The sequence below is a fragment of the Chinchilla lanigera genome, unplaced genomic scaffold (genome assembly GCF_000276665.1).
Source record: "Chinchilla lanigera isolate Chin_1 unplaced genomic scaffold, ChiLan1.0 scaffold00059, whole genome shotgun sequence".
Classification (NCBI taxonomy): Eukaryota; Metazoa; Chordata; class Mammalia; order Rodentia; family Chinchillidae; genus Chinchilla; species Chinchilla lanigera.
The window spans coordinates 11,512,362-11,534,609 of NW_004955460.1; the positions used below are offsets into that span (position 1 = coordinate 11,512,362).

The 22,248-nt window shown below is 43.6% G+C and overlaps 1 protein-coding gene across 1 annotated transcript in view; it reads right to left on the reverse strand.

Moving 5' to 3' along the window:
* Sdk1 (sidekick cell adhesion molecule 1) overlaps window positions 1–22,248 on the reverse strand; it is a gene marked incomplete at its 5' end in the record, with an annotated part of 870,484 nt that overhangs the window by 234,226 nt on the left and 614,010 nt on the right. The window contains 2 exon segments of the mRNA XM_005397857.2: window positions 6,243–6,433; window positions 7,461–7,572. Of these exon segments, the coding sequence (XP_005397914.2) occupies window positions 6,243–6,433; window positions 7,461–7,572 (303 nt within the window).

Below are 22,248 nucleotides of genomic sequence, written 5' to 3' on the forward strand. Positions count from 1 at the left end.
CTCAGAAGAAATGGACAGATTCCTAGATATGTATGAATTACCAAGGTTGAGTCAAGAAGATATAAAAATCCTGAACAACCCAATATCAACTAATGAGATTGAAAACATGATTAAAAACCTACTGACAAAGAAAAGCCCAGTCCCTGATGGATTCACAACAGAATTTTACAAGAAATTCAGAGAAGATGTAATACCAGCACTCCTCAAACTCTTCAATGAAATTGAAAAGAAAGCAATTCTCCCTAACTCATTTCTGGAGGCAAGCATCATACTGATACCAAAACCAGACTGAGATTCCACCTTACCCCAGTAAGAATGGTTAGCATTAAGAAATCAACCAATAAGAAATGCTGGCAAGGCTGTGGAGAAATAGGAACTCTTCTCCACTGCTGGTGGGAATGCAGACTGGTGAAACCACTATGGAAATCAGTTTGGAGATTCCTCAGCAAACTAGGACTAGAGGTCCCATTCAACCCAGCTATTCCCCTTCTGGGTATTTTCCAGAAGATCTAAAAACATCATATAACAGTGAGAAATGTGCACCTATGTTCATAGCAGCACAATTTGTAATTGCTAAATTGTGGAAGTAACCCAAATGTCCATCCACTGAGGATTGGATAAAAAAATTGTGGTACTTTTATATAACGGAATATTACTCAGCTATAAAGAAAGAGAAACTTGAGGCTTTTATAGGTAAATGGTTGCAATTAGAGACCATACTCATAAGTGAAATAAATCAGACCTGCATGTGCAAGCACTGCATTGTCTCACTAGTGTAAAACCTGAAAGAGTTAACAGAAATTTGGAGGTATGATAGACATTGTGAAAGGAAAGGAAAATGGTCAAGGGTAAAGGGCAACTAGGATGTGGGGAAAGAGAAGGGAAAGAAGGAGAAATTTTGTATGTATGTATGTACAGGATAGTTCACATAGTTGATCTACTGTCTTCTATTTCTTTGCTGAAAGAAACAGTTAATGAGTCATTGACTGATCAACGTTGCATGTCTCTATTTGTTTTCCTGAGAAACCACTTTGAAGGTATCAATATGTAATACAAGCATTGTTAATTTCCTACCACTTTGTAACTCTGTATTGTTTGTATTGGTCTTTTGCTATTTTCTAAACAGTTGTCTGTCTGTTCATGTTTTCCTCCTTTTATTTTTAAAAGAAAAGAATGTTATATACGTGGTCATTCTGACATAGGAAATAGGTCGTGGCAAAGCTGGCCGTGGAAATGAGCAGGACATGTCAATTACAAGATCCCAGGGTAGCATCAAAGAATTCTGAGGACCCCATATGTGGAATTTCTTGCAGGCTCCCATGAAATGTGGACAGCATGAGAGAGATGTGAGATGCCACAGGGTGCCCACTATCATGACTTTCTACAATAGCCCATGCTGCGTTTCCCAGATGCATCATGTACTGTTATTTTTGCTTTTATCTTCTTTTTTTCTTGTTCTTCCCAAATTCACTCTGCAGAGCTAGTTCCTGCCATAACCCTTCACCCTGAATTTTTCAAATAAACTTTTGGAATCTTTTATGACTTGTCTCACACAATTGTTTATTCACGGCAAGAATGACCTGGAATATTTTTGCTTAGTGAGCCAACTCAGTAACAACACAGGATGTCACATTTGGAAGTGGGTTTTTTCAACCAGCTTAATTCCACTGAAATTTTGTCCCAATGAGTTATACTTGATAACATAATCTGTATATATGTATGACCACCATACCCAGGACCACAGCACCCTCCCCCAGGGAGTGATTATGCCCCCAGCTTCCTCAAGTAACCCAGCTGGGGCCAGAGACAAGGCGGCTACTACTCAGCAACTTTGGAACTGGGATGTGCATTAAGGACTTCCAGACCTGGCCAAGGACACTCCTCCCAATCACTGTCACCCCAGCCCAGCTGGTCCCCATGTGGTCATAGTGCACCAGGCCCTCCCAAGGAGGAGCTCCCCTTCCACACTCTGCAGTGTTTGGTTGGGAAGGTCAGCCTGCCAGGTCCTTGCACAGCTCACGTGGATGGCTCGGCAGGGCAGAGCACCTTGGTTCAGTGCAGACACTCTCCCCTGTTCCTGCCAGGGGCCCAGCCAGCAAGCAGAATGGGCATGGAGCTGCTGCTGGCCCTTCAGGCCCTGAGGCATCTGCTCTTCCTAGTCCTTTCCCCACCATATATAGGCCACCCCAATCTTGCTGGTTGCCCTGCACGTTCTCCTGACTAGGCAGGTGCTCTGAAAATTCTCTATATCCATAGCTACTGTTTACAAAGTCTTCTAGGAGGAGGAAAAGTGGGGTAAATACAGGCTCTGAGGACTTCAGTTCTGAGGACTATAAGCTGAACTGTGGGGAAGGTCCACTGTGGATGAATCATCTTGAGCAGAGATCTTCTCCTCCGGGAGCAGATGGTGTGTCCTTGGCTACTATCACCATCCATACTGGTCCACTGTGGTGTCCAATCTCCCACGAGTCTCCAGAACCTGTGGGTACGCTGCTAGGTAGGAAGAGTGGCTTTGTGGATGAGAGCAAGATTACCAATATAAAAAGTGGTCAATTGGGAGCCTGTCTTGGCTAGACCTGGTCTACTCTCATGAGCCCTTAAAAAGTGGTAAACTGTCTTACCTGGGGAGGTCAAAGAGAGGGCAGAGAGATTTGAAGTGGGAAGGCAGGCAGACAGGTGGGGAGGAATTTATACAGGGACATGAACATTTAAGCGTTTCATCACCAGAAGACCTCAGGGTAAAGCTACAGAATAACTTCACAGCTGTGATACTGGAATCAGCTGAGACATGCTATCAATAGTCTGTTCATTTAATGATACTTAAGGGATTTGAATTTCTTTTTCTTTTGTTTTTTTAATGATAGGGTCTCGGTACGTAGTGCAGGCTCTCCTTGAACTCACTTATATACCCCAAGCTGGTCTTGAACTCACGGCAATTCTCTCATCTCAGCCTCCCAAATGTTGGGATTACGGGTGTGTGCCACCACACCTGGTAGGATTTGAATCTCTGAATGACTTGTGCATAAAAGTTAGAACAGATTTGAGACATATAGAGATGGCTCTCTGTACCAGTCGCTGTCACCCTCCTGGGTTTCTGAGTGGAGGTGAAAGCTGGGGTGCCAGGGAATGCACACTCATGGGGTAGGCAAGAGGGTGAAGGGCACTGTTTTGGTGTGAGGAGCAGAAGTGGAGTCTGTTGGTTTGGACAGGAAGGTGCACAAGCTGTGCCCCTAAATCTAAGAGGCTGCAGCTAGTTAAAGGAATCATTGATTCACACATCCCCAGCAAGAAACAAGGCTTCCATATCCGGGAGGCACACCCTGACTTCAGAGATAGGAAGCATGAGAAGTGTGTGTACATAAACTGATGAAGGTAATTCACTAGTGGTTGCGATCTGTTATAGCAGAGTTAGGCCAACAGCAAATGGAGCCGTCTTATGCTCCTGTGGCAACACTGGGTTGTGCAAGCTGGTGGCATGTTTCTAGGTTAGGGATGTGGAAACTGAGGCCAACAGCAAAGACATCTGCTCAGGACAGTTACTGGTGAAGTCATGAGTCATAAGTCCACAGTATTATATTTTATGCCGTGAACCCTTCTGGCATGTTCCATATGCTACAGTGCACAAATGAGAGAGACTATCAGCAGAGGTGACATCTGAGAGGGTCTTGAAGGGGAGAGTCCGGCCCCTCTTCAACAGCTCAGATGATCTAGGACAGAAAGGCAGCCTTCCAAGCACTGTCATGTGTAGGATCTGTCTGTGGTGGTTCCCCAGAGGAGGTCCTGGCAGGGCTGGATGCCAGCAGTGCAGAGGGGGAGCAGTGGCAGCACTCCAGGCAGGGAGGTCACTGCAAAAAGCGTGTCACCAAGGCAGCTCCACTGTGGGTGCCTTGTGTGGTACCCCTCAAGGTAACTCATGATCCAGTGTAGAATACACCCTAAACATCCCTACCCATGAGAAGCAGGGAGCTTGGGTGTGTGTCTGTCAGCTCCACCAGACACTGCCAAGGGCTGCTCCTGGGATGTGGATTCTCTGCACTTCTTGCCTACCATGCTTGGCAAAGTCGGCCCCAGTGGCTGGAGGATACTGAGACAAAGGAGGGGCAGGTGGCACAGGGAGAAGTTGTTCTCTGAAGCAGAGAGGACATGGGACCTGTGGTGTCACTGTCTTGGTTCATCCAGGGAACATGGCAGTGATCTGGAGTGTGTCACGTGGAAGGGGCAGAGGAGCTGCTCAGGAGGAGGTCTGTGAGTGAGAGAAACACAACTGAGTGCAGCGAGGTGGTGAGGACAGAGACCACAGGCCCTGGAGCCTGTTGACTCTGGCAGAGTGGGTACCGCGCTGCCAGGACTCGAGCTGGGGGCTCCTGTTCAAATCACAGGAAATGAGCAGTGTTGCAGGGAAGGTGACAGGTGGAGTAAACAGCTGCAGACAGTCTGTCTTGTCTCATCAGTGTGAAATAAAAGTAATTGGGAGCCAATTTGTTTCTGCTTTCTTTCATCTGCATGTTCACATTGATAGCTCTTTTCCCGGTTCCACCGGTGACAGCCCTGTGAGACCGGTCCTGTTTCCAGAGGATCCCTCTGAGGAGTCTGGGCATGGGGTGATAATCTCACTCAAATCCCCTGAATTGACAGAGACACTCTCTTCTGGGTTTTTCCAGTGTGACCTGACCACAAAATTCCACCTGTCGCAGCAAATTCTTAAGAATAAAAGGCGATTTAAATCAGCATCATAAGAAGTGAAGTGTGTTTGTGTGCCTTTAAAAGTCAGACCACAGAGATGAAAACTGCAGAACACAGAAACAATCTGCCTTAGAATTCTGATATAAATGCAAGACCAAAGTTCACATGATAGATTTAAATACTTGAGAAAGGAATTATGATTGAAACAAACATTCTAGTTTATAGGGAGATAAATTTTCTCTCTTGTTTAAATTACCTTAAAATATTTTAACACAATATAGTCCTGTCTACTAGAGATTTACACATCACAAATTTTAATTTTGGTTCAATCTATAATGTGCTGTGTTCATATAGCCATAGATCAACCTTGATGAAAAGTCTCTGCAGAGAATGGGATGTGCAGTGAGGAAGGGAGGAGGTGGTGGCAGGAGTAGCTCAGGCCTCAAATGTGGAAGCAGTAGTGATTCTGACCCCAGGCCTTTCTCAGCTACTTTCTCCATTCTCATTTTTTTTTAGAGGGGCCGATAGGCCTATGTGACATTGTATTTACTACAGTCACACGGGGGGCACAAACCCACCTCCTACTATCTAGGGGAATGTGACAATGCTTAAGCCAACTGGCTTTGATTCAAAACTCTCTGATGTTCTTGCTAATTGCATAGGAATGTAGAAGTTTTTGTTTTTTTCTTGTTTTGCAGAGTGAGAAATTGCAAGACATATTATTGGAAGAGCTAATGCTCGCTGAAGGATTTCTTCCTACTGGATCTTTCCTATTCTTGATTCCCTTTCCTCCAGAAAGCAAGATGCAGCAGGAATTGTCCTTCCTGGAGCTGACCTCTGAGGCAGTTTGATCAGCAGTGGCCCGCATGGAGGACAGTGGGTCACCAGGACTCTAATCACTGTCACTTAGGAATAAATGCATGATTATGACTGAGACTGGAGGAATCAAAGAAATGAAGGCACATGCCTCTCAATTTAATGTAATCTTTTCATAATCTGATAAAATTTAAGATTTCTTTAGCCATTGGACCAAGCATGCTTCCTGATCACTGTTATTTTCCAGCATCCAGAACTAGGCAATTCATATGTGCTTAACCTTATCTCCTGTTCTTGTTTCTGGGTGAATACTTAGCCCATTTTAAGGATGCAGCTCTTTTCTCATCTTTCAATTTAACGAAAAGTAACATTCAATAATTTTATCATCCTTCTCAGTCAAAAATTAATAACAATAATAGAACAACTTCTAAACACAGATTGTAATAGCCAGAAAAGGTCAGGGAGAGGCCGGGGGCAGAAAAGGCAGACTAGGCAGGTGATTTCCATGATGAGGACTTTGCCTAAGATTCAGGATTGGACATGTTCAAAAGAAATTTCCTGGAAGTACTAGGAACATCCCCATTTTAGATTTAATGGATTCATATTATTGGAAAAAAAGAATAGAAAGAATCTTAACCATAAAGGGGTAAGACACAGGATTGCCATTTTGTGGCCTGGAAGTGTTGGGGTTGGGATGCTATCTGAGGATGCTGACAGGACCATTTTCTTGTTTGAGTATTTACCTATGATGGAAAGGAAGGCCTTGGCTCTGGCTGGCTCGAAAGCACTCCCTCGCAGTGTTGCCTCGCAAACATAAAGCCCTGTGTCTGTGGAGGTTGGGTTGGAGATGGTGAGGCGTCTTCCGAAGCTGTGGAGACCACTAGTGAGTCTCACACCATTTCTCTTCCAGTGCACACTCAGCTCTTCCACAGGCCTGCAAGAGCAAGGGCATTGGTGACAATGATTGTGAATCATGTAGATGGCAATAATAATAATCTCAGGCATTCAGCACCGGCTTGACAAAGCTAATTCTAGCAGAAACTGTGGCGGGTTGAACAATGGACATTTAAAAATCAATCCAGATACAGCTCTACTCCCTCACGGCAAGTATAGCAACATATTCTGCTCAAGGGCTATTGAGCAAGGATAGCTAATTGCAGTAGCAATGGACCATAAGTGCTAATGATTCCATTTGCTCATGAAAAGAATGTTTAAAACAAATACTACTAGGGGACACTATAGCTACGTGGGAGGTGTGACCATTCGAACTGGATTCTGGAGTGACCAGAAGTGGGAGGAGAACACCTAGGATGACAGAGTGGGAGAAGGATTGACATTTTTCCTTTGTTACTTAGAGCCTTGTTCCTTCTCCTCCCCGGCTGACACTGCAGATCAGGCCCTCCACCATCATCTACGTCTAAAATGAAAATCATTTCATTTGCCTAATAAAGGAGGGCACTTGGGGAGTACTTCAGCCCCCAGGTCCCTGTCTCCTGTGCATGGTGCATAGGCAAACAAGCAAGCTGCTGTTGCTGGAAGAAGAGAGCTCTTGCGTTTCTCTTCCCACTGCGGGCTCACCTCAGGGAGTATTTTTTAGTACAAGTTCAGCAGCCCTTATCCAAAATGCTGGGGACCGCAAGTATCTTGTATTTTAGACTTTTTGTTTTGGAATATGTGCACATACTACATCATGAGATACCTTAGGAATGGGACGCATGTCTAAAGATGAAATTCATTGAAGTTTCATCTACACTTCACATACATAGCCTGAAGTGGTCTCTGCACATTTTTAGTGCACCTGTGTTTTCACACTGACCCAGCACATGAGGTCAGGGGTATAATTTTTCATGTGTGTCACTATGTTAATTCTTGAAAGTTTCAAACTGTGGAGTATTTCAAGCTTCATGGTTTCAAATGCGGGATGCTCCATCTATGTGGCCATATCTAGAGCATGACCGTACCTGGCACTGGCTATGCACTCCAAGGTGGTCTCACTGGACCCAGCTACCACGCTCCTGTTGCCGGGGGCAACCACAATGCTGGGGGCCATGGCTTCAGGTGTGCCAGTATCTCCTGTGGCAGAGAAAAGAAAACAGAAACCCATGGAACTCTCCACACAATGGAAGATGGGACGATGGGGATATGACAGATGGAGGGTCTTGTCAGGTTATGTTGATAGGAAACCCAGGATCTTGTGACCTGCTAGATCCTCCTCTGAGGAGCCAGGCCTCTGTCAGATTTTAGGTAGCATGGTCCACACACAGCAAGTCTCCTCTGCTGGAATTCCAGCCAGGGATTAGAATGCAAGATACCTGAAGGCGTCCCCCTACTGCTCTGTGCATCCTGTAGCTAAGGGACTTTCACCTACTGAGCATTTTTCAAAATGCTTCCTGGCTTTACTATTATTTTTTTCATCGATTTAAGACCTGCTTATTGAGTTGCCTAGTATGCTTCTTATATTCAAATTCAGTCAGCTGCACAAATACGTCACGTCAGGCACTCCTGACACATCAATAAAAGCAGCTGCTGTGTGACTCCCCAGGAGCACACACATTCCTTTCACAAAGTATAAAGTTCTTTTACTGCAGTTCCAATCCCTTTTTCTTTCTGCAAAGTAAATATCCTGAATCTATCTCTGTTTTGTGAGTATCAAACCATAAATAATTTAGCTCATATTTCTGGTGACGAGGGAGAAAAAAATAGGATGCATTTTTGCCACTTTCCTCAAAGACACATTTAGCATCAAAATTAAACAACCCACAGCACACTTTACTACTGTTTATTTAGGGAAAATGAAGAGTGAACAACGTTTATAGAATAGGGATTTCAATAAGAGTGGAGATGTAAGAGACTGGAAATAAAAACAAATTTAAACAACTTCAAATGCAAAATGCCCTCTCTAGCACTTCATTTGGAAGAGCCTGCCGCCATCCCAGCAGAACTCTGGCCAAGGTAAGCTTTTGGCCTGCTGGCTATGGAGGATTCACAACCATGGGGAAGGACTGAAAGGCGGGAGGATGGCCTCTAACTATCAGAGACTTCCCACAGCTCTGTGTCTCGTGTCTACTGACTAAGCAGGGAGTGACTTGTGCGTTAAACATCCATGTGAAGTTAAAAGGGAGGGGGGAATTTGGTGCAGGCTGAGTCAGCAAATTAATTTTCTTAAATGTACATACTGATTGCATCATGGGGGGCCAAATCTCATAGACCCTGGGTCACCTGGGGTGCAAGAGATGCCTCCCTCCTCCCCCAGCTCTGGGCCTCCAGAGCCCCTCTCCAGGGCCTCCTGGGGGGGGGGTCACTCACAGACTTCAGGGACTATGGGCTGTATACCCATTCCTAATTGGAGACCTGAGCCCAGACACACCAGGACAGGCGTGTACTGAAGGCCAGTGTGAGGAGCAACCCGCTTATCACCTGTGAAAGTTGCTGATGAGGAGAAACGACCCGGGGAGCTAATATTTGCAAATAGTTATGAGAAGTGAAGGAGAGCAGCAGTGAAAACTGAAAGGTCACTGAGCAAGGCGCTCACTTGGCATTAATCACTGCACAGCCACGAGGCAGAGAGAAAGCCCACGCTCAGCACACGTGGCCACCTGGGGAGGAGAGACCAGGTCCTCATTCCTGTCCTCCCAGGCTGCACTGAGAAACTGCTCACAATGCCTTGGGGAATGTGGGGTGGAGGTGCCACTCCATTCAGGCTTCAGCTACACCTGTAGAGAGGTGAAGAAGTCCTTGGTTTGGGTTCATTTATATCACACCTGAAGCACACAAAGACTGGACAGGCACAGTGCAAGTTGAGGGCCTTGCTTCATTCAGAATTAGTAGATGCTGTCTATTCTCTAACCCAGCCCTCTAACTCCAATTTTGGAATTCCTTCTAATGACAGGATGCTGGTCAGAGAAGCAGAGGGTGAGAGATATATACACAAAGTTACGGTGAGGTGAATCTGACCAGTGGGAGCCATCACAACCAGATGGAAGCAAGGTGTGCAGGTCTTCTGATGCAAACCCTGTGTGTTTTATTTATCTAAAAATTTACACAAGTGCCTGGAATCCAGGCATCCCAAAAGCAAGGGTGGCACTTAATATATTACCTGATTCTGGTACACCTCCTTTTAAGAGGTTGCTTTAAAATTTCAGTCAAACTCATGTGTGCACCTGTATTAAAAAGAACAGTAGAGCCTTAAAACAAAATAATCCCCTCTCTCCACCAAAGGCAATCTCTTTCAAATCTCTTTCAATCTCTTTCAAATCTTTTAATGTGTTATTTTAGTTTAAACTCATGTTTTAATTTTATATAACTGTTGCTATTTTTTGATTCATTAATTTTAGGCTTTATTGACTTTCTGCTATGATGGATGAGGCTGGAGCTCACACTACTTCACATCTCCTCTCAAACGGTATTTCTGTTCTTCTGTTATGTACCATTGGAAGGTTTTGTATGTGTATGTCTATATGTGTATACTGTAATATAAATATATGTCTATAAGGTTATTAAGTACAAACCTTTTATAAAGGAAGGCAATTAGAAGTCCTAAGAATACAAGAAATCTGTATAAAAAACACAATCTTTGAGTACTACCTTGCTGTGCAGTGGGTAATTTTTACATAATAAATGTAATTTAAGTATTATACATTTATTTCAATTTTAGTTATTACTCTATAATAATCAATAGTCAGAATGATGACTATGAAACAGAACACAACTGTTATTAACCTTGATAATATAAAAATAAAACTACAGAAGACAGAAAGAGTAACAGGAAAGAGCAGAGAAAAATTGAAGGGAAGGTCACTTCCCACTACACAGTGGGGACGAAGAGGATGCCCTTCCCTTTAACAAGGAAATAATAAAGGGGTGTGTGTGCATATGTGGACACACATATATGCAGGTTACTTTTGTAACTTTAAAATATTTATCTTGCTCTTTGTAGTATCTCTCTCTATATATATATAGTTAAAGTTATGAAGGTAAACAGACTAAAAATACAGTTATGTTGAGAGGATATGTACAGGGGTGTGAGCTGAAGTCTCATCCATCATAGCAGAAAGTGAAGGGATGATATCTGAAACTGGTAAGTTAGGAAATAGCAGTACAGATGTAGAATTAAATGCTCAAATGTTAAGTTGAGGAGATGCTTTTGACTGAGAGTAGGAGAAACTGCTGCATCTCTTCCTTTCATACTGTTCTCTTCACTTCCTGCGAGGCAATCTTCAAACATAGATCGACTGGTCCTATTGGTGTGGCCCTGTCATCCTGAGATAGCCCCTGCTGCACTTCTGGGTGACATCGTTTCCGGCAGCTCATACTCTCCCTTCTTGGCTTTTGTCCTTATTTTTCTGAAGCTTCCTCAAGTGGCTTCCTAAGAAAAGTGTGCATGGAAAAGGTGAATTTTCAAACTGCTTGACTGATTGGAAGTAATATTATTCTATTTCCACATGTGATCATTTTCCTGGGCAGAAAACTCCAAGGAGAAAAATCATTTTGCCTTGGATTTCAGAAGACATTGCTCCACTGTTTTATAGTGTCCAATATATAGAGGATAAGTCTAATACAAATTCTTTCCTGATTATTTATAGGCCATCTTTTTGTTGTTATTTATCTCTTCCAGCTTTTGGTATCTTCTCCACATGTTTGGAATTATCTTTATTTTTTCATATACTGTTGCAGGTTTTTGGTAAATTGGAGATGAACATTCTTTTGTATTAGTTCCTTTGTAATTTTTCCCTTTTTCCCCCTAGGGATTTAGGCCTTTGGGTTGAGTCAATATGTTTCTGATCTTTTTCTAATATTTTTCTTTTCTCTCTAATTTTGAATACATTTCCTCAGCTTTATCTTCCGACTGTTCTTTTGAATTTACATTTCAGCAACCACACTGTAATGCTCAAGAGTGATTTCCTCCTCTAATTATTTATTTTTCACAGCATTCTGTTCTTGTTTTATGGATGCAATACATTTCCAAATTGTATTTTCATAGTAGAAGCTTTCTTATAATGATCCTTAAATGACCTTTTAATGATAAAAACTAATTGAAAGATGTGAACACTGGGATTGTTGACTGACAACTTCAATCAGGTGAAAAACTCATTACTATATGAAGATTCTCTAAATCTCAGAGTGCAGAGGTCTTTTCTCTGGGGCAACTCCTTCTCAGTAGAAGAGGAATCCTTACTTCTTTGTTATCTGTCTAGTTATTCCGCCTGAGTATTCCACCTGTATTGGTAGGAATAGGAAATAGACTGCTCCATTTACAAACCATTAGCCACCAAAAATATAAATAAATAAAATAAAAAAGGGCTGGGGAGATAGCTCAGCGGCACAGCACCTGCATAGCAAGCACAAGGTCCTGAGTTCAATTCCCAGTACTCCCCCCATTCAAAAAAATACAAACCATTAGCCAATTTGCTACTTCTGCTTCTGCATTATAAGGAGTGCCTCTATGACCAAGTCTGCCCCAGCTGCCTCCACACAGAGGCCTTCTCCCTTGAAGGTCAGGATTCTTCCCTCTGAGATATGCTTCCCAGATGTTTTAGCCTTTACTTGGTGGTGATGGGCATTATTCCCTTTTTTGTGATCACTGTGGGCCTCACTCTTTCATTTCTTTACCATATTTAGTGAGATTTTTAAACTTTATTTTATCCTCATGTGCTTTTCTTCCACTTTTAACTGGCCAACCAGGGTGGTCAAGGTGGCTGGAGGTGAAAATGCTGAATAAAAAGAAGGGATCTGCAGAAGTCAGCAATGGGTGGACTGCACAGCTTCAGAGGTAGACAGGAAAACACTGGAGGTGAGACCACTTTGTAGCTATTAAAATAAAGATCTCAGCAGAGGGAAGTGGGCCCTAATCCCAGTGAGCTTCCCTTGCCAGAATCCCTGCTTCCTGAAGAAGCTGAGTAAGGTGAAGTCATCTAGGTTGCATTAATTAAAAGAGACATTTAAATCTCAAGTCTTTCAAACACTAAAACAAACAAAAAAAGAAGTTGCAAGGTAACCTGACCTGATAAGCTGTGGAATTACAGTGAATGAAGTGAGTTCAATGAGAAGACACACTCCATTTCTCTGATGTCAGGCACAGTGCTAGAGGTGGGAAAGTGACCACGTGGTAATGGCAAGCAAGTCCTGGAGTCTCCAGTTAGGAACACAGGAGTGGTGAGATAGAGACCAAGACCTCGAGGAAATAAGAAAGATAACCAGCCAGGGGGCTATCTGGGCACAGAGCATTCCAGGCAGAGCAACAAGCAAGCAGAAGACCTGGATGTAGGGATCTGCTCAGTGTGTTAGAGCTGATGGCCAGTGAGGCTGAGACAGTGAGCTGGATGGCCGAGGGATGGCTCAGGTAGGGCATGTAGGCCATGTTGAGAACAGCGAGCTTCATTCTATGTGAGGAAGGCAATCACTGGGAGGAGGGAGGCAGAGGAATGATGGGATGTAAGCTTGTCTTAGAAGAACAGAGCTCTGGCAACTGTGGGGAATTAACTCAGGCATCAAAGAAGGCCCAGGGAGGCTAATGCCAGAGCATGAGCAAAACACAGGGACATGTGGGTGGGGAGAGTAGGACAGGTGCTGATGCATCTGGATTTTGGACATTTTTAAAGAGTCACAGTCTTTGCTGGTGGACTAAGCATGGGAACAACGGATGGACTGGAAATGAGAGAGGAAGTGCATTTCTGAGATGCAAAGACCATAGGAAGGGAGGAGGAAAGAGGAGGGACAAATTGGGGTTGGGATTTGGACACCTTATACCCTGGCAGTCCCCCCCCCAATGTCCCCATGTGCCCTTTCCCTCTCTCATGCATCCACACCACCCCTATGGGAGCTCCCTGCTCCCGGGGCTGACCGGGGTTCCAGTTTCCACCCTGGACAGTTTTGAAAGGCTCTCTTTGGCCCAGCAGGTGGAGGCAGGTCCAGCTGCCCCATATATCATACTCTTTTATGGTCCATATGCTACTCTGAGTCCCTGAGGGCTGGGAGGGAGAAGGGCATACCACAGTCCTTTGCTACCTTTATATCCAAGCTTACCTTTCTCCTGCATGCCCCCTCTTCTCCAATGCTGCACACCAGACCCTAGGAGCATGCAGTGTGGACACTGCTTCCTTATTTCTCTTAACTGAGCTTTTCATTTTCCTTGGTGGAATCAAGTCTGCATTGGAAGGATGCAGCCAGTTATATAACTTGCCTTGGCCATTAACACCTTCCAAACTGAAGCTCACTTCATTCTGCTTATGGCCCACTCTTATTCCTATAAATCCCTGCATGTGTCTTCCAAAGCTCGTGTTAACTCACTTGAACTTCTCTGTGACAGCCAGCCTGGGCTGAGGGAAAGCGACACAGACCTGTGGACATGTTTAGCCTTGGTCACCAGCCATTTCTTCTCAATCTTGCCATTCAGGACATGTGGCAAGGTGATATTGGGCTGGCCAGGATCTGGAAGGGGACCTCATACCTACCCCAATCCTTGGCTTTTTCCATTGCACACTCTGCCCCCTCCCCTCAAGGATCCAGATGCAGTTTCCACCATCCCAAGGTGGGAGCACAGGCATGAAGAGTTTAGAATCCAGTGGATCTCAATACACCATGACTTCTGACTGGGGGCAAGGTGAAGGACTCCTCTGGGCCTCCTTTGTAAGGCAGGGTCACTGACAGTGAGGACATAATATGTATGTCTGGCTGTATTTCTAGAGAATGCTTGCTAATTTGTGCTGCATTAACTTGGTGGCTACTGATATTGTGAAGTCGGGGGCAAAGTCCCTGCTTCCTGCCCTGTCTCTAGGTTTCATCCATCCTGCCAGTCAGGTCCTTGGCATGATGGCCTAAAGGTGGTCAAGCTACTGTGGCTGCCCTTTCTCCAGGTAAAGCCCAAGCCTGGGGGCTCCGAGCTGAAACCATTCCTTGGAGACTCATGTTACAAAGACCTCAACACCTCATTAAAACATGTAGCCTCTTCTGAGCAAGTTTATGCTTGAAAGAAGTTGGTTTTCCAGAATATCTGAAGCAAAAATCCTCTCTTTGAGTTTCTCTGCTAAACCCATTTACAGAGTCCTCTGGCACAGGGCACAGTGCCCCTAGCTAATGCTCCAGGAGACCTGGGCAGGCAGCCAGATCCTGGGGGGCTATGGGCTGTAACATTGCAAAGCCAAGACCTCCCTGTGCTGGAGCAGTGACAATGAGGTCAAGTGTTGCCCTCCACCAAAGGATTCTGAGTCACATTTGCTTTGGACAGTAAACTTCACATAAACATGTAAAGTGAGCAGCCTGCCCACTGTTCTTATCTATAAGTGGGTGTGCTCGGTGAGAGTTGGCTTTGGGACAAGGAAAACTGTGGTTGAGTGATTGCCACAAAGAGCCCTTACATTTTATCCCTTAGTGTCTCGGTCATTGTTGAGTTAGTTTCAAAACAGGACCCCATGGCAAAGCTAACAGAGTCAACAGGACCATTTGAAACCTTGAGATCTCCCTGTTCTAAAAATAATCGGTCTAACATTTCTAGAAACCAAAAAGAAAATAACATGGAAAACAAACTCAGAGGGAAAAGATCTGGGATTTTTAAGTTCTTTGGCTTATTGTCAATCCTTTTCAATGTTCAATAATAACAATCTTTATTGATTGTGTTGATGAGATGAGAAAGAGAACAATTACACATGTGGCTTAAAGTTTAGGCTGTGGGCCATGTGGAAAGAAGAAAGGACAAGGGTCTGCCAGTGCTCTGGCATGTGGATCCTTCCCATTGCTTGTCTCACCATGGCATCGTTACTTTTTGAGCAGACCTCTTTACTTTCTGGAAGATGGAGAAACATATGTGTCACCCAAGTTTGTACTTAGCAGAGTACCTAGACTATGACAGCTCTTCTGCAAGTCCATGCTGAATGAAGAATTCAGTCTTGTCCAAATAATACATGATTGGTTATTACTTTCATTATAGGATATTGAGGATGAAGGCAATAGCTCTTATTTCTGGGGGTGCAAAGCTCAGTTTGATGAGGTCTGTGTCATCAAAGGCATCTGGGCTTGCTAGAGAAAGAACTGCTCCCGGTTTTGCATGTTTCTAGTTGAGCAGGCCTGCTCACACAGATAGGCCTGCTCACACAGCAAACACAGTATGTGTGGGTATTGGGGGCACAGAGAAGGGGCACAGTAGGACAGGATGGGCATTTGGTGTTGACACCAAATCTTCTAGGGCAATTAGGAAAAGCTTGACCAGAAAAGTGGATAGGCGCATAACATACAGACCAGAAAGGAAAGGCATTTTAGGGACAAAAAAGAGGATGGCATTATGCATAATGATGCATGCCTTATAACCCCAGCTACTCAGAGGCTGAAGGGGAGGATGATGAGTTCAGGGCCAGCCTGGGCAATTTAGTGAACAAGATCCTGTCTCCAAATAAAAAGGTTGGAACCAGTTTAGCTCAACTAGAAACATGCAAAACCGGGAGCAGTTCTTGATAAGTGAGGGGATCCTGAGATCTGGGTCACCACTGTGGAGGGGGAGGCAAGGCCAAGCCAAAGAGCTTGGATTTTAGCCAGCAAGGAAGGGAGGGTTGTGTAGGCCTTCTGGAGAAAAGTGATAATTGGGCATGTGCACTGTCTGTAGTGTAGGGTCAGGCTGTAAGGCTAGAGACAAGGCCTGGCACTGTGTAGGGACAAGATGTCAATGTTTGAGACTTAAAAGAGTTGCAGGGAGAATGGAGAAAAGGATGTGCATGGGTAACAGAGGTAGCAAGGGCCGAGAGAGAGGGGAAGGCAATGGGGGAGTGGAAGGCAGCCACCCTAGCCTCTGGCTTGAGTGACCTGGCCAATGGCTGAAACTCACCAGGAAAGAAATTTAAAGGCAGGACAGGTGGTAGTGATAGCATATCATGGTGGAGGCAAAGTCTTTCTGTAGTAGCTGCTGGGCTTCATAGGAAGTACTCAACCTATGGGGTCCTGAGGTTCAGGGGCACTGGCTGGTCAACAGCATGTGGGTGTGACTGAAGCCTGAGGACAGTGTGGCCACTATCTAGATGAACAGAGAAGAAGCAGTGGAGACAGGCTGGAGGGTAGCCCAGGCAGCCCCAATTTCCCAAGTACAGTGAGAATGGATGGCTAGAACTGCAGAAGAAGAAGAGAAAGCTGTTACAAAACTCAAGAAAGAGGCTATTATTTTTCCCCCAAATAGATAGAAATTCTGATATATAAAATCAAGGCTACTCTTGCTCTAGTTTGAAGATGAATCTGAGTTTGCCTTGTAGGACAATTGCTAAGGAAAACAGAGATATATATAAGAATCCTGACCTACCCAGAAGGCCTTTGCCACAGAACCTGACACACTAAGAGCATCACAGACCTGGAGCTGTTGTTTTGGGTTCTGGGCTCAGGGTTATGGCTTGTATCTGGATGTCTCCTCAAAGCCTCATGTGGTCATGGATGTCTTTCTTTGCCATGTTTCTCCTCTGTGATGCCCCTCCGTCATGCCACCCTGCCTTGGCAAAGCCAACTAAAAGCTGAAACCTCGACAAACTGTGAGCCAAAATAAACCTTTCCTGCTTTAATTCTGGCTGTTGGGTATTCTGTCTCAGCAATGAGAAAAGTAACTAAGACACTTGGTAACTGCAATCAGAATGGCTTGGTCTCAGGTAGTTCTCAGCCTACTTCCTGACAATGCAAAGGGCAATAACAAGTCAGTCTTTTCCTGTGCTTTACCTTGCTCTGCATAGTGTGGTATATGGGTACTTTATTGAGGATAGCTGTAAAGAGCTCCAAGAAGCTTGGCTTAAAGAAAATCACATGGATTTTCTGTGCATCAGTGGTCTTTGAAACTACTTGGAGTCTGTCATCTCTCCCTGAGTTACTAAATGACCTGACCACAAGATTAAGTGCTTTCCTGCCTACAAAAGCATCCCAAAGCAACAGGTATGTACTTTCTTGCCACCATGAAGAACCTGTCTTAATAGCTCCTACTGGAATGTGGAAGTCCCCAGGATTCATATTTTTTAAGAGATTTAGTGACACATACCTACAGGCACATATATCTCACCCCAAGAATCCACAGAAATTATTTTTTAAGAATGTGCAACAGTGAAGGCTGTGCAGGTAACAGGTAAGTCCAGCACTCCAGGATGTGAATTTGTAGAGGCAGAACTCAAGTATCTTGGAGATGCACTTTGTTATAAAAACTGAAATCAACAGCACTGTTTTCTCCTGATGGGAAAGACCATGGTTGGTAAATAGAAAAGTCTTACCTTTCACAGTCCCAAGATTCACTTTATAATGTCCACTCACCCAACGCCAGGACAGGGGAAGCCAATTTGTAAATTTCTGGGTCAATATGTGCTGTGTGTAAAGGTGTCTAAGGAAACTTTTCTACTCTTTTAAAAACTGCTTCCTTTATAGTTCATCAGCTAGAACCCAATTACAAATCTCAAAGGCCGTATATAGCACAATGAGGTAGGCCAACACGGGGAGGCAACCTTTGGGACAAACCCAACTCCCAAAGCTCTAGCTGTTCTCTATAGTTTAGTGCACCAGCTGGCTCGATTCTTCTTCTTTATGGTCCGACAGTAGGAGGGAAAGAAAAATGAGAGGAAGTGCAGCAGTATATCCCATTTACCATTTTATCTTTGCATGCACTTCCATTTTTATCTCAATACACTTCTGGACTTTTCTACTGACAAGAGACAATAAATAAAATCACATGACAGGTTGACAAATAAACCAGCAGTTACTTTTCTTCTCATTTATAACATATTTGAAAACTTGTACATTTGGAAATGAATGGAATGTAACAAAGAATGTATTTTCATCCGCTTTTTACTGGGCAGAGAAAAATGAAGGTGATAAAAGGCAGCTCTAGTGTTGGCTTATTTATTTCTTTATTTTGGGATAAGTACAAATTGATAAACCATGAAATAGGATTGTGGATTTAGGAACTGCATGACTGGACACTAGAGTGATCCAAATATCGGATTCAAGAGACAACAGCTGAGTACCTGTTTTTTATGCACACATATAAATGCATCATCTACTATTTAATATAAGACTCACATCCCATAGGACTGGGATCATGTGCTGTTGGGCAGACAGAGGGGCACTTTTCTACTTTTCATGGGGTTAGCTCAGTTTTCTGTTTTTTTTTTTTATTTTATTTATTTTTTTGGTTTTTCTCCGGTACCAGGAACCGAACTCACGACCTTGCGCTTGCCAGGCAGGCGCTTTTGCCGCTGTAGCTCAGTTTTCTGAATGGAGATCTAAGTAGGCACAATAACAGGTCACTTTAACTTCATTAAGTGCCCTTGGATACTTTTGCCAAGTGTGCATATCTGGGCGTGGAGCCCATACCCATCTGAGGCCATTAGCAAGGACAATGGGGAACTTCAGGCCATGCTGGCAGGGACCTGTGACATCCTGGTCCTCTTCCACCCCAGCTGCAGGGATTCCATCATAAAAAGTTCTTTCCAAAGTTGAAAAGAAAGACACTTAGAGTAATGGCATGTATTGCTGGTTCAGTAGGACAAACATCATTGCATTTAATAAACTGGAATCAAAACTGGATCAAAACCAACTTTGGATTTTTTTATGGTGTCTATAAGAACACCATCTTAACTCAAAGTTTAAAAAAGAGCAGTGAGGACACAAGCTCCTCTGCACCCTGGCAGGGCTATGACAAGCCCCATTCCTTCCTCGCTTTGCTTCCAGTGGCGCTGGGCCTATGGGACTCACTACTGTGCTTGTTTTGTCTGCTCACAGTCCCAGGCCTGGACGTGTAGTGTGTAGGATATGCAGTGTGTAGTGTGTAGTAGGTGCTCAGCATGCATCGGCTGCAGATGAAGTCCTTGAAGAAGCCTCTGTTCCTGGGTCTGTTGGAGAACTCTGGGAACCTGTCTCTGTGATAGGCTCACTGAGGCACACAGGTTGATTTTAGTTTCCTTTCCTTCGTGCAGTCTCCTTGAAATAAAGGACTGTATTCACATCTCTGAGATCACACACTGTTTCTGAGGAAGGTAGGACATGTACCTCTCTCTTTTGGCCAAGAGCATTTGTTCATGCACACACCTGCCCCATTCCCTGCAAAATCTTTGAAGGCACATGATCCTTGGGGACAACTGTATGCTTCAGAGCACCTGGCAAACAGTAGGTACCTAGCAGACACTTGCTAGATTGAATGCGTCCAACTTCACATTTTCTAAATAGATATCAACACTTGCTCCTAAGACTTCCTCAAGTCAAGGATTTTAGAAGTCCGTGCAGGACAGTAGCACAGCCTAGCTCCTGGATATGCTGGGACTATTTTCCAGGCTCAGCTACTGCTGAAAATCAGATGTTCTTTATATAACATGTGATTCACAAATAGTATCTGTAAATAGAAAAGTGTCTTTAATAGATAAAGCAAGAACAAAAGAATTCAATCCTGAGTCCCTGGAGAAAACAGAACGTTATCTTAAATGTTTTGGGTACATGAGAGAATGTAAAGAGAAAAGAGAGATAAATAAGAGGGAAGGGGGTCACAGCCTGTTCAGAGAATATCTTGAATACTGCAATTATGCCCCCTCCTTAAAATACAAGAGACAGAATTTTAGAAAACTAGACTAAATTGAAGTTATTTTCCCTTGCTATAGACCCAATGATCAGCTCACAGACCAGAAATTATAGCAATCGAAGCTGAAGGTAAATTCATAGTCTAGTTATAAATAAACCTCGTTGGGAAACCATACTGCTTGTGATCATTCCCAGGGCTGCTGCTTTTTGAAAACTTTGCCAGTTGGGAACAAAATAAAATAATAAAATAAATAAAATAAAATAAAATAAAACAAAGCTTTATATTTCATACCCTCCCCTAGTCATGCAAAGAACACACAAACTCAAGATTTGAAGAGTTAGTTTGGGATTTGGGTCCTTAACCACAAGAGGTACCCCATGGGCCAATAGGTAATTCCCCTTTTACTTTTTTTATGTCTTTAGTAAAGGTAGAGCCTCACAAATTAGAAATCTACCACCAAATAAAACCTCTCATTTACATAGCTAGTGAGTCATAAAACTGAAATGCTGAAAGGTGGGAATAATACCCAAAACTGAAGAAATACTTTGTCAATCACACACCCCTTTCTCTTCTTATGTATTCCTACCTTAAATGTAAATACTCATACAAACATACCGGTGAACATTTTTTTCTGTTCTGTTTTTAATCATTTTCTTATTTTTTCATCTCTGAGAAGGGTAAACTCTAAGTCAGAAAATGTTGCAAGACTTCTGTTCTAACCCATATGAATACTAAGTGTTCCAAAGCAACAAACAGTGAACAACTTGATAGTCAAGTAAGTCCTTCAACTGTGTCCATTCCAAAGCAGCTCCAGGAATGGAAGAGAATTCCATTACCTGACATCAGGACTCAGAAGGTTTCTCTCTAGAGGATGGAGCAGGGATTCTGTCCCCTCTCATCTCTAGGTGGCCCTGGTAGCCTGTATCCTCTATAATATGGTGGAGCCAACTGCTCCCAAAGCACTAGGCAAGTTGTGGGCTCAGCCTCCTTGGGTATTTATCATCGTAAATGGAAGGTCTTGATCCTGAGAAGAGACTCAGGCTCAGAACCTGTGGCTGCACAGTAGTGCCACACCAAATCTGAGCACACAGGTGAGACAGGAGCAGTAGTCCTAGAGTATCTTCTCTCTCCTCGCCTGTTCTCTGCCTCCCACACCTATGTTCTTTCGCTCCCCGCCCCTTCTCTCTGTTTATCTCTTGGAATTAGGTGGGTCATTGACCTTGACCACAAACACAGGAAACAAGCCCGCAGCATGAGCCAGGGAGCAGCGATGCTTTGAGAGTAAAGAATGAGAAGTCATAAATGTGAAGGAATGTCCTCTTCTGTTTTCCCATCTCTTTTCTTTTTGTTAGAAGTTGCTATATCAGAATTACCCTTGGGTGTCACAACAGAGGTACAAACAAATCAAGATATCTTAGAGAAGAAAATATTTCTTTTCCTGTCTTCCCCAGCTTCCTTTAAATGAATAAAGTCAGTCCCACAGCGTGAGACTAGAGCACTCTGCTAGAACAAGACATTTCTGAAATGACCCAAGGTTATCTATTTAAACCAACCAGTTCTCTACTCAATCTGCTATAAAGCAAGGGGTTTTTTTTGGGTGTGTGTGTAAAATGTCAACACCATCTCATTTATATTTTGGTCTAAAATCAACACCAACAATAAATCTAAAGTTGGTGACAGAAAGAGGGAGAGTGTATAAAACAGAAACTGTGTAGATAAAATTAAGTGTATAAAAACACATCTAAGATCCCTCTCAGGATATGTGCTTGCAAATAAATTACTACAAGCATTATTGACTGGAGAGAGCATTACTGGCAGAAGTGTAAGAAGTCTGTTCACATAGACCAGAAGGCAGATGAATAAAAAATAAAATGCTAATCCCATTTATGTGATTGTTCAAGTATATTAAGAAGCTGACCAATGTAAGCCCATTTCAAATGAGGAAGGTTGGTGATTACTCAGGAAGTCTGGACCATGCAAACCATCAATTCAAACACATGAACACTAGGAGCGCTCCAAACATCCAGCAGTCTCATGCAGTTTTAAAGCAACGGTGCAGCTGGGCTTGGTGGTGCATGCCTGTAATCCCAGCACTGGGGAGGCTGAGGCAGGAGGATTGTTGTGAATTCAAGGCCAGCCTGGGCTACAAAACGAGCTGAAGGCCAGCCTGAACTGCATAGCAAGACTCTGTCTCAAAAAGACCAAAAGTAAAAAAAAAGTGAAATGCATATGTCTTG